Here is an 18,338-nt window from a genome sequence, read left to right on the forward strand (position 1 = left end):
AGTCTAAATTAAGTCTAATTAAGAGATTCAACTCCTGCATCTAACTGACAAGTGCGTTTTTTTTTCATGTAAACAATAAGGAAGGAAAGACATACTTAGTTATTGTTCTCATGCAGCCTATACCAACAGGGAAACAAGAGTACTTACTGTGTTGTCTGCCCAAAGGAATCATACTAATGTGAAATCATTGCTAATATTATTGATAAAATCAGAGGGGACACTTTCATTAGCACTATAGGCAGGGTTAATATTTGTTTTTAATTTCATTTTGTATCCTAAAATAAATTGTTCAATGTGCATGCCTGTAAAATATCGTTATTTAAAAACAACATCTGGCTATGCAATTAGAAGTGTGTGTGTGGCATGTGTGTTTCTGTTAAAACGCTCCTGTGACTCAAATGTTGTCCCAAGACTCCCGAGTGGTTTGCTGCAGTATAATTGATGGGCAGTTGCTGTCTTTTAGATGCAAAGACTGAGCTTTGCGGTTTGGATTGGTCGAAGGTTGGTCCGTGATGATAGGGTCAGGCAAGGATGCTCGTTTTAACTCCTGAACTCAGAACTCTGACTTTGAAAAGCTTACCATCTAATCCAGTTATTTTAAGATTTTTTACATGCTAAAAACAAATCAGGCCAAGGTTTTTTGTCTCTCAATGTTTTCCTGGGTGTTTTTGTGGGACTAACCCCTGCACTAACAACATCTTTCTAAGAGAAATGATGATGATGGCTAATGAGTGAGTGAGTGTACAGCCTCGTGAAATCAAAGCCTGAATCAGTGGCATTGCTGATAATACGTTGAAAGGCTAAATGGAGTTGCATGTAACTTAAGATAATGTGTTTAAGGATCTAGGTTCAACAAATCAAGGCTCTGCCATCTGGAAAGCAGAAAATTAGACTGGCTTTGCACCCCAATGCTAGAAATAAGCACAACAGACAAAACTAATCAACCTGAAGAAACCATTAAATGATTGCTTTTTAGTGCTGTTTCCTAATCACTATCTGTTTGTAGTGAAGCTTTTTGTACTGTGCTCGATTGGAAATGGTAGATAAGTGACTGCTAAATGCTTTTATTTCATTGGGTCCTTGTAAATGTCCCAATCTCTGTTCCACTAATTGTTGTTCACAGGATTCTCATACAGTATCAGATCTCCCTCACAGCAAGTTTGAGAAAAAGAGTGATTTTGGCTATCTTTTCAGACAACTTTTTGTTAATAAAATGTTCAGCTTTACGTCTGATTGGATTGAAAATAATTGGCTTCCATTTTTCTCATTAGGGGGACTTGAAATGATGAAATGAGACATGACCTGCAGTTGAAGGATAACAAAAAGTGAAACTCTAGTCAGGAGCTATTGTTACAGCTGAATCCTTATGGTTGGAGCCAGAGTAAATAACATCTAAATGTAATCTATATATTACAGTCGCCATTGAAGTTGTCACTATCTTTTATCTCTCCATTTGTGGATAGGAAGCAATTTATTTGTCATCCCCCTCTGGCGTGCAATATGGAGGGTAGTGCGATGTGTTCTGATGGGCTGTCTGAGTGAGACAGTGTATCAGTGATCATAATGTCAAAACCACATGCAGTTGTCAAATTCTGTTAATCTCATCAGCACAGCGATAGGACAGATCAAAGAGGACTTAGACAGGCCACTGTAGTCAAGCAGACCCACACAAATTTAAATGTAAATACATTGGCTTTGTGCAGTAGATGTGTGTAGTATCTCTAAGTTGTTCCTTTTTGAAAGTTTTGTTTGTAGAAGCAGATAGGACACAATCAGGGATCTTAATCTCTGGAGCATATAGAACAACATCATAATGCATGTATCTTCCTTTACACATCTAAATGCAAAGGGAGACGTAGCCATAGAAAGACTAAATCTATCTTGCTATTTTCCTTTTCTTCTTCCTCACCCTCCTTTCTTTCTCTCGTTTAGTCTTAGTGTCAGTTTTTAAGCTTTCAAGAATGCATACTCACACACTCCCTCCCAAACACACATTCAAATCAGTGCACTTTTAGGGTGATTGGGATCGGTGGTGGTGTGGATCCGGCAAAGTGAGATAGAATTTAAATTGGATGTTAAATAAGCATTACTCTGCCTCACTGCTTGCCCACTTTCCCGGGCCAGCCAGACAATCAAGCAGAGTGTGCTCCTCTCTCTCAGGAAGATATGTGAAATTGGGGTGAGATTGAATTAAAGCGTGAACAATTAGGGATGTGCTGCTGGTGTCGCTTACCTTCAATCATTTCATCCACGTTATGAGAGGCCGTTTTGGCTATAAATCATACTTGATCTTTCACACACCTTCATGATCTCTCAAGATACACCATTATACCCATAGTGTGCATCAGAGAAAGAATGATATTTTTATGGGAATGAATTATTGGGCTTTAAGTGAGATTGAAAATACTGAGAGAAATAAAAGTGTGATTTTAATGTGACGGTGTACTGTATGAGAAATGAATACATTACATTTTATAACACAGTTTTAAATGTACTTTTATTTCTCATCTTCTTGGTATAATGACCTCTAAGAAAATGAAATGAAAATCTATTTGATCAAACCCTCAGACACAACATCTTGTATACTATAATTCTGTTATGCTGAGCGTAGTAGTGTATGTAAGACAGTATGCTGATGAGGGTTATTTGGGACAGTAGAGTGTATGAGACCTTAGTATGATTTATGACCGAAACACTACGCTAAAACTGTAATTTAAGCTTAGAAATTCTAAAATACATTATAATTTATAGGTAATACATACTGTGGGTATTGATGGGTGTTAATAGGTATTTAAAAAGAAAACTTGAAGAAATGTAAAGGGTCCATTGATGTAAACAGCTAGTTCATATCAGTAAATTACCCTATACAATTAAGTTACGTGAGGTTTAACACATTTCTTGGTGAATGAACATCTAAATTCTCTCATTATCTAGGTTTATGTATTTTCTCACTGTGAGAGACTGCTTCTGGGATCACCTTAGCTCAACGGAGGACAGCTCAGTTTAGTTTGATACTCCTGAATAAAGGGTATCCAAATAGTCGAGCTGGACGAGGTCCACCTGGATCAGACCTTACCCCCACCCAGCACTTCCATCCAGCATCTCATTGTTGGGCTTTATCCCCATGGAAACCTGCCTGCAGCCAAGGCTGGTGTTTGTGAGGAAGTTAAATGCCTGAAGGCTTGTTTTCTGTTTTTGTTTTCTCAAGTCTGTTGGCCTCTGAAAAGATTAGTTTGAGGCTGATTTACATGTCAAGGCCCCTCTCAGACCTGTGTTCTCCACTACCGGGTAGAACAAGCCTCTTAGACAGCTCAATCTAGAGCGCTCCTCTCTGCCAGGCCTCACATTTTGGGGAGCATTACTGTCGGACTGTCAATCACTTCTTATCGCTGCAGTGCATTGCCTTCTATATAGTATGCTGTGCATTTTGCAAATGTACTTACAAAGTGCCATTAGGTCTTTCTTAAATGCAGACATTTCTATTTTAGTTGCTATCTTTTTTTCTTTAGCCTTTCAGCCTCTCATTTTTATGTACGACCATCTTAATGCTGATGCATGCTTTTTATGGTCTTTGTATGAAACATCGAATGCCTGCATCTGAAAGACAGCTGGATTCTGCATTTTCCCTGTGGGCTCTGATACCTGCTTTTAGAATTCAGGAAAATGATTATTAATAACTCTGCACCTGTACCACCTGCTACAATTCACTGTTCATATCTTAAAACCCAAGAATTTCCACATTTGCTGCTGCCAGTGGTCTGTTCTTTATTTTTAAAACCTCACAGTTCCTCAAAATTGTTTATTATCTTTTCCTGTTGTCACTCATGGTCTTGCCCCTTATGCTAACTTTTGAACTGGCCCTGGCAAACATCATTGCCTTTTATCTGTTTGTTCTCTCTGTGCAGGGCGAGTATTGTGCAGAAGAGGATAATCTATTTCCAGGATGAAGGCTCACTCACGAAGCGAATGTGTGAGAAAGGTAGGCTTCTTTTATTGACATGGAATAAATAATTTACCATGAATTTCTTATTTCTTAAATCTCCCTGCCGTTACCCATTTCCCTTCCGACTTATAGTCTCTTTTTGTCTTTCTGTTACTCTATAGTCCATTGTTCTTGATTTTGATGCAGGAACAGTCCTCTCTGCCGTTATGCTCCGGCATGTGAATGATTGTAAATGAGTGTGACCCCCTGACTGTGCATGACATTAGATGTCACACTGTGCAACAGATCAAAAGAACCATGCTGCACATCCTCCCTATTTCTCATGCCGTCTCTCTTTTCCTCCATTTTGCTCCCCTCTTTTTAAACCACCCATCTCCTGTATGATGGGCACAACTCTCATCTGCTACTTTATACTAATGAGCAATTTCTCTTTCTCACGGTGTTCTGTATATCTCTCTCTGGCTCTTTTACTTTTTCCCATCATTACTATACAGAATCCCTGTATGGAGACGTTACAGAGAAACCTCTGCTCAACTGTTGTGCTTGCGGAACAGCAAAGTACAGAGTCACCTTCTTTGGGAACTGGTCAGAAAAGAGTCATCCAAAAGACTACCCACGTAAGCACAAACTTCAACACTTTTTGTCATTTGACCTCAGCTCCATCACACATTCACATTGTGCTCATATTCAATAAAAAGAAAAGACCTAAACTAGCAGTGAATTGATCATGCTATTACATGACTCCAAGTTATAGTTTATTCCATAGATTGGTGTGAGACAGACCCCCTTTACTTTCTAATAAGCCACACAATTTCACTTGTTGAAATCCCTTCATTATGATGAACACAGTTTTGGCTGTTTTTGTTAGGCTGACTACACAAATGTCGCTCTGCTGCTACAGTATAACTACAAACTAGCTTACCACACCTGCAGCTAAAATTAGATCTTGAAAAATGCACTATTAACTGTTTTTTGGTAGCTTTTGCAAAGAAAACACATTGCCTCACCATGAAGAAATGATTTGTCCTTTTTTGATCAAGATCTTGGATATGAAAGGTTAGGATTGGGGTCAGTGCTACAGACTGGCAATGAAAGTTATGAGACACGGATTAACACATGGGGAATGTTTGTCTTTTAATAGGATTTGTTGGCAGTTGCAATATTAGTAGCCTTATCTTTTAACCTTATACTGTACATGTAACCCAGAAAGAAATCAGGATCTGTGTCCAACACATGGTCTAGTTAAGCCTCGGTTCGTGACTCTCAATAGTGATGTGTGTGGTTTGCTACAGTATGCTACTGTATGCTACTTTGGTTGGGTGTGTGTATATAACCTTGAACCAGACTATCAGGATGTGAATGGACTTAAGGATTACACTGCCTCTCTTGTCTAAGTCAGGCGCTCACCGGTCAGATCAATATACTGATTAGAGTGGAATAAGATAAACCCTGAGATCGAAAGGAGCCCTAATTTACTGTCTTAAGGAGGGAGTAGTTGGTGTGTGACTCACATTCACACACACACACAAACACAGACAAACACACACCTCACAGATAGATCAACTATAAAGAGGATAGGGCAAGCTGCCTGATGTCGGTTTCCTCTCGACTCTTAGGATGTTACAGTTGGATTTCTCCTTGCACAAAGTCATATCCTAGATAACCAGTTTTAATAACTGACTTTATAAAATGTGCACAGAACAATATTATCCACTGTCTTCAAAATGGCAACCTATTGATAGTCAGTTCTCATTTCTGTTTTTCAATGATAACCCAACAAAGTATTTTCTATCAGTTAACTTGGTCAGACTTTTCCCTTCTGGTCAAAGTGTTATTCAGGCAATGTTTCGCTACCTGATATTTGCCACTGTGTCACATTTCACCTCTCTATTTTTAACATTGGTATGTCCTTAAAGTTGAGGATCATTGTGGTGACACAGATTCCAGTCCAAAAATTCACTGTAAAACAGGCCAACTGGACTTTTTCTTTTTTTACTGCCAACATGATAACCTTGACAGTTTTCTATTTTCTTTCTCCCTTTTGTCCCCATTGTAAGTCATGCAACAATGCATGGCAATTCGACCCAAGCGCCAGGAGCTGCTTGGACACTGGGAACACATTTGTTTTAAGGGAGTTGCAGGAGATAGAGAAATAGAAGAGAGAGAGATAGAGATAGAGATAGAGATAGGGAGAGAGAGAGAGAGAGAGAGAGAGATAGAGATAGAGATAGAGATAGAGATAGAGATAGAGATAGGGATAGAGATAGTTAGAGAGAGAGAGAGAGAGAGAGAGAGAGAGAGAGAGAGAGAGAGAGAGAGAGAGAGAGAGAGAGAGAGAGAGAGAGAGAGAGTTTAAAATTCATGTATGGACCAAATAAAGAAGAACCCTATCATAGACAATTTTCTCTTTCACAAGGGAAGTTCAGACTGAAAATATTTATATCAAAACAACAGCTGCCTTCCATCTCCTGTAAACTTAGTCAACCACACACCTTCCTCCCCTTGAAGAAATATATAGTGGTTTCATATGGTTTCATATGATGCACTCACAAACAAAAGTAGTAGTTGCGTACAGTACATCCATGTGAGACCCCATATATGTCCCTGTTTTGTATCTTATGAAAAACATTTCAGCATATTGAAATCAGAAACCAGCTACAACAGTGACCACAAGCACTATTCCTTACTAAAACTGCATTAAAAGGAAGAGATGGGACCCAAAATACCCACCTTTGAAGTAAACTAATATATCCTCAACCTGAGGCAAAACAACAAGATGATGGATATAAAACTGTGAACCAAAGGCATCATTTTAAAGCAATTTGTGTTTTTGCAATGACTCCCTGCCTGCCAGGGCCAGACATTTATGGAAGCTTGGGGCCCAGATGGTCTTAGAATTTAATAAAGGGCTATTAAGACGAACTCATATGATAGGGTAACTAATATTTTTCAATAACCTTGACAGTCAAAACAAATATCGACTTATAGGCAAGTAACGTTGCTTCAATACTTAAATACTTTTAAAGATCAAATGAAAAAATATGCCCTAATATATTATCCTGGTCCTTGTTGCATACAAGGCATCAAGTAGATTTTTTAGACTACAAATATCCAAAACTCTTTAACTAATTTCAACCATGCATAAACATAAAGGTAGCAAGACTGAGGATGTACTTTGATATTCTCTTATGGCCTGAAGGGAATAATCCACCACTAACGTTCCCTCATTTCACCATTTTTCAGGTTGGAGCTCTCAAGGTGCTTGCCCTGTAAGGCAGATAAATGGAATGCACTCGGAGCACAAAAGCATTTAACAAACCCTTTGGCAGCAATAAGAAAAGGGCACCTTTCATTGCTAAAAACAAATCCAGATCAGCCCCTAAGAGATGCTATTGACATTACTAGTCAAAGTTCCTCAGGCAGGTCTTTTCCAATCATGGTCATCATTAGTCATTAACCGGAAAACTAGTGAAGTAGAAGACTTTGCAGACTTGCAGTAAAGCAACATTAAAAAAAAGACTCAGAAAGGCCAGGTCATAGGAGCTCTAAGAGGAATCAGCAGAAATAACGTGACAACAGGAAAACCTCTCTTTGAAACTTCTAATAATTACCAATAAGTGTGTACTGGACATATTTATTAACCATGTAAATAATGATAATAACGCATTAATATGTAAAGTTTATAATAGGTCAAGTTTATGCCAAGCTTAAGGAAGCCTATTATCAAATAGATATTACTGTCCATCAAAATGTGTTGGTCACCAAGTAATACATCTGCCAGGCTTATTACTCTCATAAACTTATGTCCTGTAATAGCTAATACAATAATCCTTCTGGGGACATCGACTATACATCTATCTATAACTACACCATATCTACTTAGATCTCCCTAACTTACAATTTTAGTTGTGACGAATAGATGTATCATATAAAAGTGTTCCTACATACATTTTAGCCATTGCTGCAATGTCCTATGAAGAACGGTTTACGTTTCCACAATCTATTATTACAGAGATACTGCAAACACAGAGAATAGATTATCAAAGTGATTCATCTTTGTTAAGACTCACACTGGAAACCGGCAGAAGGCAAAAAGTGTGACAGAACCGCAATTTAAGGGCATTATTTAGGGCATAAAGATTAGAGGAAGACTTATCACCTATTTCAGGGATCCTCACCTTGACCAGAGTTCAGACAGAGGTAATAATAATAATCGTTCAGTTTGGTTAGCTATACCTTATCGTAAGCAAGTGAAGTTTATATCTTCAAAACCGGGGATGGCAAACCTATCAGGACATAAACAATTCATGTTGTTGGTGCTGTAAAATCACCATAGTGCTCTCAGGTTGATGTAGCTTTCTGTCATTTCAGTTCTTGTATAAAACGACAGGCAAGGAAGAGGGATAATGTGGGGTGGGGGGAGAATATAAAACAAAAGGTACTGTTGAGGTGGACATCAGACCTCTGAGGCACCACAGTCAGAGTGGTATGGATACCATCAAATAAAATGACCCATAATTATCAAGACTATGTGCAGATGTACTCAATGCCTTGTTATTCCATACACAAAAGACTCAAGGCACAACTTTGCTTCAGCCTGTGCAATAACCTCTGATGGATCATTATATATACAACCTCTGCTGAAATGGGTGTTTGTGTTCAGGTAAAGTGCGTATACAGAACCACTTTTCCTTTTTTCTATAATAAGCAAGACAGATAGAGGGACTGGAAGGATTATGTGGGAGCAAAGTAGTACACTGTAGGTGTTTCGGAGCATCAAGGAATCATTTCTAGACTGAAATATCCATAAGTATGATGTACCAAAAGTGTTTGGATCTGTCAATGAACAGAATAATGTACCAAACGTTTCATCATGGGAAACTATGCACCTGCTAATTTAATCTTTTTAGGTAAGATTTTATAATACGGTAAACAACAATGCAAGTAGCCGCCAGGGAATTAATGAGGAGCTAACTGTTAGTGAACCATTAATCATTAAGTTACTCTTTATCAAATTGTATAATGTAGTAATTCATGATTATTTATTTGGTGATAAAGAAATAGGTGAGGAAATGATTCAAGAGGGATTTCAGTATTGTTTTATTAATATGCATTTCCTTCATAATTCCAAAGGAATGTGGAGAAACTACTGAGGACAAAACAGACTCTTCTAACCGGTTTTACCACTTTCATGAGTCGTTCCTCAGCTCTAACTCTCAGCTGCTTAACAGCACAAAAAGAATAACGACTACTATGTTATTACTTTGATGAACTTTGTGAACAGATAGGATGTTTGATAATAACTAATAAGATGTTTTAACATGTTTTTTCACCAGGTCGTGCCAATCACTGGTCAGCCCTCATCGGTGCCTCCCACTCTAAGAATTATGTGCTGTGGGAATACGGTGGCTTTTCTAGTGATGGAGTTAAACAGGTTGCTGAGCTGGGATCCCCCGTCAAAATGGAGGAGGAGATCAGACAAAAGGTAGGACTCCAGCAGTGGGAGATGACTGAATGTTCTGAATTAATTACATTGGGAAAGGTCCACAAAAAAATGTCAAGATATACAGGCAGTGTAACTTACAAATGCATATGCGTGGGGAATATTTTCCTTTACTAAACCAATAAGAAATTAGTTGAATAACGCAGCAGTGGCCCCAGAGTCATCTCGAGTGTGTGCACACCTGAGTTAAGCAGTGGATGAGTTGCTTTGACATCGTTGTCCAGATTGATTAGTGCTTCAAAGCATCTATTCTATTCTTAGCCTGCCTCTACTTCTACTGTGCACAAAGGATCTGGGTTGTACCACTGTAAGACTTTGTTTGGATGATAAAAGATAAGGTTAAAAGTACATATCACTTTCTCGTGTGTCATTATATGAGGCCAATTATACATCTAATACCTAAAAAGGCTCAGTATTCTAGTCTTGCATATCAGTTCATTTTTGATCAGACGTGACATGACCCTCTTGATGCTCATGAGGTGCTTTGGAACTAGCATCCACAGGAAGTAGCTAGAAGTAGTCATTTCCCCTTATTAACTGTGTACCTTACTTAATTAGTAATCGATTCCAACTATTTTGAGCTACGTCTTCTCTACTGTGCCCAAGGGAAATTTTCCCTCTCACTTGCACTTTTTTACCTCCTTTCCCAGCTATCACGATACTCCGCATCTTAGGTTGTTATTTTTACACATACATCGTGAACTCCACTCCTCATGTTCATTCTCCATCCTTTGCGACAAAGAACATTGTTATTTTTACAAACAGCACAGAGTTTTTCCTTCTTCTCCATGACTGCCTCTCTCACGCTCAGAATGACCCATGCTGGCAGAACAGATGGTCCTGCAGAGTGCTTATTGCAGGCTAATATTGAAGACCTGGAGTCACAGCAGATAATGAGTGCATAGTGTGAGCAATGGGGTCTCTGTGTCATTGCTGCCTTCCCACTGCTAATACAGCACTCTCTTTTGTTGTATTATTCTCATCTTTCTGCCTGGATCATCAGAAGTGGTAGCTCTAAGATTAGAAGTGAGAGTGAAGTGGAACTGGATTTGATTGACCAGATTGTCAGATGAGTGCGCTGAAAAAATACCAAATTTGTTAGTCATTAGTGATTGAATGTTGCTCTGTTCGCAGTCAACTAATAATTATTTCTGGAGCACACAAATGATAATAAATTTACTCACACAATTGATTATATGTTCCTACCCAAAGATTCAGTAGCATAAACCAAGGGCCAACCCTCTTGCTTTCTATAGGTTGGTTGAAAATGAGGTACAAGATAAACAACAGTTCTATTGTATCATATATCAACAATTGAAATGTTGTTTGTTACAGAAGGAAGTGAGGCATTTTACTCAGCACCTGCAATCATATCATCACCAGATGTGATGTGGCTCAATGTGTGATTGTAGAGAATAATTGCTCAATATTGAAGTGCCAGACACATGAATAGAGGCTGATGATTACGCAGGCGATCGATACAAACCCTGATTAGTCTGATACTAGTAAGCTTCATGCTATTCTTCGGTGCCTGAATAAAGTCAATGAGAAATCAGCCTTTTTCAGACTCTGAGCACGGCTTCAGTAGAACCATTTATAGCTGTTTGTTGCCAATGAGTGTTTTTTTAGAGGACATAGAATATCAACAGACGTTAAATAGGGTTGGCCATATGGAGACAATCATACATACAAATATTGTTGACTTACCTTATAAGCAACATTGCTACTACATGCTAGGTTTGGCACTTTCCCAACATATCTACACCATGATATTTTTTGAACATCGGTACTGTGAACATGATGACAAAGTCTGTAAATAAATTAAAATATCTGCTTGGTAAAAACTGTTGGGTATGTCCGAAAAAGGACATCACTACAAAACCAGTAAAAGACACATTTTTCACATCCAAAATCTAAGATAGTAGTCACTAGTCACCAGTCCCAAATGACAATATCAATATCATATCAAAATATCGCCGAGCCTTAGCGTTCTGTGATTGCTCTGAGATTTGTCGTGTCATTTTGCCTAAACATGACATGAAGTTGTTAATACTAGGTGTTTGATACCTGTATCTAAGAAATCTTTTGTTTCCTTGGACAACTATCTCACACATTTAGTGTATTCACCTTCATACAACTTAGACAACATAGTCTGTCAATGCCCTTGAGGTTAAGGAGGCTGGGTACATTCTTTTGAGCCATGCAGTGCTTCATGGTAAACGCTGACACAAACAGAAAGCTGATTCTCTTTTGTGTCAGGTGGGGCGTCAGGGGGAGCAGCTACCGTTGAATTCAAAATTGATATTCATACCCAGGCTCCACTCCAGCCAAGGGGGTGAACTGATCACAGTGTTCATACAAAGTTTCATTTGCAGAGCCAAGCAGGCATGCAGGCTGTGCAAACATGTGTCCAAACACACATACATAGAGCCCTCTTTATCTTGCTCATGTCAATTCAGAGTGTGATGGCTTTATTTTACATCTGAGTTTGTTACCCATTCAGATCTTGGACAAGAGAGTGCTGCACAATGTGTATTGCTGTTACTCCTCATCAGATGTGTGGTGCATGTTCCTGACCTCTGGACATATATACATCTCTCAAACCATAGCTTTATTAAACTGCAAAACTACACTGGACCGTGGCAAAAGGCTTATTCTTAAAACTTCCTTTGAAAAAACAGTTTTTTGCTGACTTTAATTTGTCCTTCCCATAGAAGCATGCTGTTTGGCCCACTCATTTCAGTCCTTACTATGTGACTGGCGGGTAATAAAAAATATGATTGCATGTCAAAAAAAGCCCACACAGTCTCAGCAACCCTGCACCAAACACAAGCAATCATGACACCATGCCACTCATCACACTGAAAGGGCCTGAGATTACACCGTAAGTGTGACCATTACCACCCTTTTAAGAATTCATATATTCAAATGAACAGAACACATTTACAGGGCAGTAGACGAAAGGGCCCATTGATTTGATTTATGATGGCTTTCCACAAGAGATGCAGATCAAATGTGTATAGTTTGGAGTCCCTCTTTTAGAAAGGATATTTGGTTAAACAGTTGATTAGGTATGAGGTTTAGTGCACAGTATTTTGAGTAGGTGAGTTACTGAATGTAATGGGGTATCCATTCTTCACAATACTGTTCAATTTGCCAAGTACAAATGCTCTTATCAGAGGACTTGGCAGCACAGGGATTCAGCCTGGGTGCGTTGTTGTTGTCCCTCCTTTCATGTCTGAGGTGATTTGTATATGCATTCAGTCATTACAGAAGCTCAGTGTGTCGCTAATGAGAAGTTTTAATGAGACTCTCTCCATGGACCAGCGACCAGGGCCAAGGCCTCGGACGGATTATGAAATCTTCTATTTCCTCTTGCAGCGTGGGGCGTTTTTCATTATTGCACAGTACGGACGCTCACGCAATCCTCTATTATGCTGAATTACACAGCTGGGCTACAGAGGAGGGACAACACAACTCAGGCTAAAATAGACATTACAGAAAAATGACAGGAAATGAAGATCTATGTCACTTGATGCAGCTGCGGTCCTTATTATATTGTTTAGCATCTATTGTTGTTTTTACAAGGACCCATGTGCAAATGATACTTCTGGATCATTCAAGTGTTCCAGGCACACCCATATATTCCTTTTTTTATGTAAGGAGACATGCAGGATATTTCTGAACATGAAAGATTTGAATGTGTTTTGCTACATATTTATCACAGTCAAATCGGCATCTGGGCGAAAGCTTTCTCACAGCCTGCGAGGAGCTTTAAAGATGACTTGCACATCCAGTTTTCATGATGAGCAAAAGAAGAACAAGTATTATTGAAAATGACAGCTCTTTGTTATTATTTCTCCCTCTGCTCCTCTCTCTTTGCACTTTACAAGGATTGAGATGATAATTTTGCTTTTGAGTTTTTGTGAGTAACAGTAAAGTCTGCCGTCTGTTAGTGGGAGGCCTGAAGTCAGGAGCGTGGGCAGAGAATAATAGATGTGCAGGGTCCTTTGGGTTTTTGACTCTCTCTGAATGAGCAGGTGAGTATACCTGTATATGTTTCTATTTGTACACAACCACTTTTCACTGCACATACATCTATATTCCCCCTGTGTCTTTTGGCACATTTTTAATTATCTCTTGTATTAGAATTGACCGGCCATACATCTTATCAGAGTTTCTTATGTCTGGAGAAAATATATTCTACTCTGAGATTGTGTGTGTTCAAGTGAAGGATGAAGTGAAATAATACTGGTTTATTTTATCATACCAATCACCTGCTTTAAGAATGTGAACCTGTTTCATGCAGCTGGGTTTTTTGGTGAACAGCACAATTAACTTGGGTCCAGTTATTTCCTAGCATCATTACGTTTTTTCACGTCTTTTTGAGATCCAATCTCTCATCAAACAACGACAGATGAAACAGGTATTCACCTTGATGCCATTCAGAATTGGTCTTTCAACCCCCCCTTTTGATTCATTCCTTGGCCCACTAATTATCTTGTGGCTGGGCTTACTGTATAGCAGCACATGTGGAGAGTGTGTTTGAAACATCAATGAAATTCTCCCACTTTTATCTTGCATGAAGGGGTGTCACTCATGATAACTTATTATGAAAAAACTCCCAAGAGAGTTTTAGTATTAGTGAGACAATATACTGATACCTTAACACCCTCATTGTGCTGCATTTAAGTGGTTTTCCAGTATGACAAGTAGCTTACTGAAAAGGGTCAAGCTGTTTATGGGCAGGGGGTAAACGCTCTTAAGATTCACAGTGGGTCAGATGTTTTCCTCTTGAGTGCGTGTGAGCTTAATCCTTTCTCGGCCATGTTACGATATTTTAAGTCATGGAGTATGGGAACTTGTTTACCTCATCTTTACCGGGGGTGTAATCATCTTAAAAAGTAATGTGGATTAAATTGCAAATCTTGTATTAATCTTTAAATAATGGTACAAATGTACTTTTTCAGAATTTTACAATCATCATAATATTTGTCTAATATTAGGATTTTTTAAAATGTAAGCAAAATGCTAATACCACCCTGTGTACACCACACAGAGGCAGAATATGATCATATCATTTTAGCTACAGCCTCATTTTCTACCTTTCTGTGTATCTTCACTCTCTTCTCCCTATTCGTAATACCATTTGAAATGTCTTCGTATCCCTTTGGATCTTACTACGCGCATGCTACTGCATGAGGTCAGGTTTGCCACATGGGGATAGCAATTAGCTCTATGCAGGCCTCCCAGTGGGTGAGGTCCTGATCCCACATCTGTACCTAGCCTTGTAAAGCCATGATGCGCCATGCCAAACCTCAGTGGGAATAAGAGCCCCATGGCTTCTTCTGCCTTGCTTCAGCACTCATATGCACATTATGATTCGTGGGTATCTTTTTGGATGTCTGTTTGAAGAAGAAGCAAATACCCAAGTTTAAGACAATGTAATTCTTTAATTTAAATTGGCAGTTTTCCCTTGGCCTGTCAAGTCAGCTTTATGAGCTCAGCAGAGATATTCCTGTTTGGAAAAACAAAGCTCTCAAAAACCCTTAATGCCTGCTTTGGTTCCCAGGACTGTTATTATGATTGCTGAAATTGAGCAGTATTGCCCGAGGCAAGCTCATCATGAAATACATTTGGGTAGAGCTAGCCAATGTGTGCCTTGGTTAGAGCCTGTGTAACTTTTAGTGCACATGCACATACTTTGTGTTCATTATTTTCTCATTATTGAGGAAATGTGGTAATTTAAAAAAGAGGTGTGTAGATACTAAAAGCGTCATTGCAGGTTTTAGATGGTACTGTATGTGTTTTGGTATTATTTGTTTGCCTATTCATGCATGTGCATGTTTACTCCCTTTTTGTGTTGTGGTGTGTTTATGGCCCTTCATTTTGACTAAACCAGTCCTTAGTGCAGTCCTGACTCAGGACTTAAAGCTTCACACACAGTCAAAGGGAAAAGCTGGATTATTCTGAAACCTCAGACACCTCGGCGGGGGGCAGCTTTGATAGAACCATCCCAGTGTCCAGAGACAGTTACAGAGTAGTAGCAGGTAAAGGAGTGCAGACTGGACACTGCTCCAGTCTTCAGTGTTTAGTGCATTGCATTCACAGATTATATACTTGCCTTGTTTTTCTTATTTGGTAGTGTCAGAACTTTTCTCTGAATATTTGTCAGTTCCTGTAAGTGTTAGATGAGACAGTTTAGTGAAATTCTAATTTATGCTAAATATTGGGCTGTTTTCAGTTTGTATCTGTTGTCTCCAAGGGAAATATTCCTCTTTTCTGAGTTATTATCAAGGATATTGAAGCATCTCTTGTGGTGTTTCATGTGTTTACCTTTTCATATGTATTATTTATGGTTGGAGTTATTCTATTTATTTATTTTTGAATTTCACTTTAGATTTCACACTTGTTATGTCACTGTGCTGATAGTGTCGAAACTGCTCTAGCGTGCAATCACAAAGAATGTGGAGTGGTGGCCACATATGTATTAGAATGAACTTATAGTACATATGCAGAATTATCACTTGCAGTGCTTTAGTGGAGCAGATATGAAGATGCCGGAGTGGTGCACATAGTGCGGACATGGTTAAAGAAAGCTATGTATGAACCCATCTGCCTTTCACATGCTTCCTCAACTGTAAACAGGTTGTGTTGATTAAGGACTCATTATATTTATATTCCATCTGTTTTAATCTGTAGCCACAGTGATTAACATTTAGCAAAACATTACACAAATACTCCTAAATGTATTCACAGTGGCAACTCTTTAGAGGTCACAGCGACAGCTGAAGTGCTGATCTCCTAAATGAGGTTTTGGGATATGGACTAGAGACCTTCCTTATCTTCTTTAGGGCTTTCATAAGATCAAGGCCAGCTCAATACATAACACACTCCTTATAAACCTTTGTGATCTTTTATTCATGAGGTGGCCTCGACAAATCTGCTTCCGGTACCTGATATGTTGTCCCTTTGTAAATGAGACCATGGCTTTGAGGCCCCCGATTCAGTGCAATCTCCATATCATTTGGTAGGTTGGGGACCTGGAGTCTGTCTTCCTAGGCATGGGTCGAACATAGGAAGGAGAAAGAATGTGAGTGACAGTAAAGGACATAGCAGAGCATCCAGAAACAACCATATAAATATTTTCCAGAAATCCAATACAAATGTAATAGAGTTGTATAAGTTTTCTCTTAAATTTAGTTTGATAAATATTCGTAAGCACCATCCAACCAACCTTTCTATTGTCTATTGTAAACAGTTTAATCATGTGTTACTATCACCATTATTCTACAATAGCTTTTCACAAGAGCCGGGAAGAATGATTTATTATCCAGAAACACTGTTTTTGTCCCGCTACAGCTTTTGCTAATTCCAGGTTATTGCTTATTCCATTACTTTGAGTGCAGCATCTGTCATTTTTAATGTTGCATTATTTTGCCTCAAATGCATTGAAAAGCTCATTAGTCTCCCCTCTCTCTGTATGAGCACCCAAACACTAATAATAGTTACTCTGTGGGTATGATTCTTCCCTGCTTCTAGAAAGAACTCACAAAAACAAGACATTTATGTTATCAGCTTAGGCTGGCTTCATATTGGATGATGGACTTTAAGGAGCAGTGACGCCGGTATGTGGTTAATTGTATTGTACAGAAAGTTTGACATTATAAATACAGCTTTGTGGTTTCTGTTTAAAATGTTTGTATAGTGTAGGTACCAGCTTCAGCATCCAAAGCACCTTATTCCCAAGCACATACAGTCCTTTGAAGATACTTGCAGGATTCTTGCTGTTTTGAATTCTTATTATCATGGTTGGATGCAAATATTGGATAAGAGCGTCAGTTAAACTAAATGTGATGTAATATTGATACTGCCTACAACTGCAATCACCCACCATTTAGGGACAGTGTTTTGGGTAAACTTACACATCTTTTACTCATTTGAAAACCTAATATACCTTTAAGGTTGGATTATGTTTCTGATTAAATATTAAATGCTTCCATAGATGTCATTTCTCCTAAACATCCATAAACTACAGCATAGTTCCTATATGGTAAATGACGTAACATTGTATATTCTACAGAGAGATATAGCTCTTACCGTTGCTGTACTCCTGCACACTGTATGCAGAGTAATGTTCTGCCTTTAGCATTTGTTTTTGTTTTGATATTTCCCCTTGGAGGTAATGCTGAGTTAATGTCTCTGGTGAGTTTTGGACTGAATTATGTATTCTGGTGCATAGCAGTTCGTGATGCAGTGCTTTAATAAGGATGTATAAGTGTCTGTGATGATATAAATGCATGAATGGATTATGAATGGCTTTAATTTGAAAACCAAGCCTGAGTTGGTAGAATAGTTTTTTTCTTACCAGCGGTGGGCAGTTTCAGGATCATCACCCACTCTGCAGTGCAGTACATCTAGCCTCAATGGCCAATGACCTCCTTACAGGGCAAGGATTCTGAAAGTAAGAATGAAAGTTAGCAAAACGGAAGGAAAGCTTAGAGAGCGACAGACGGCCTGAACTGGGTCATCAAAGGCAGTTACCTCAATTCATCTCTAATAATATCCCTTCGCCCTGGGCCCAGGTCTGCTGGAGTTGCTTGTATAATGGCTCCGGCTGCTTGATGAATGAGTGTGCCAGGCAGCACTATAGGCTTCCAGACTGTGCTGTATGGCTCAGAGATTGCCACCGAGGACAACCACGGTCAGCAAATCAATTCACAGCTCTCCAGAGAAGCAATCGGCGCTTACAAACTCATCTGCCTTTAAGACCGGACGATTCCCATGTCGCTGCGTTTCCCCGTGAGCCCGCGGGATGTTCTTCTATCTTGTTTTGAGCATGATAGGTGTGACTGAAGTGACTTCACCTATACAGTATCTGAACTGCAGTTT

General features: G+C 39.0%; 1 protein-coding gene across 2 annotated transcripts in view; it reads left to right on the forward strand.

Moving 5' to 3' along the window:
• The window catches only part of spon1a (spondin 1a), a 61,907-nt gene that overhangs the window by 13,420 nt on the left and 30,149 nt on the right, over positions 1-18,338 (forward strand). For both annotated transcript variants that reach the window (XM_063881846.1, XM_063881845.1), the window contains 3 exons: positions 3,906-3,979; positions 4,438-4,560; positions 9,280-9,428. In XM_063881846.1, the coding sequence (XP_063737916.1) occupies positions 3,906-3,979; positions 4,438-4,560; positions 9,280-9,428 (346 nt within the window). The remainder of the gene's footprint in view (positions 1-3,905; positions 3,980-4,437; positions 4,561-9,279; positions 9,429-18,338) is intronic.

The sequence above is a fragment of the Eleginops maclovinus genome, chromosome 4 (genome assembly GCF_036324505.1).
Source record: "Eleginops maclovinus isolate JMC-PN-2008 ecotype Puerto Natales chromosome 4, JC_Emac_rtc_rv5, whole genome shotgun sequence".
Classification (NCBI taxonomy): domain Eukaryota; kingdom Metazoa; phylum Chordata; class Actinopteri; order Perciformes; family Eleginopidae; genus Eleginops; species Eleginops maclovinus.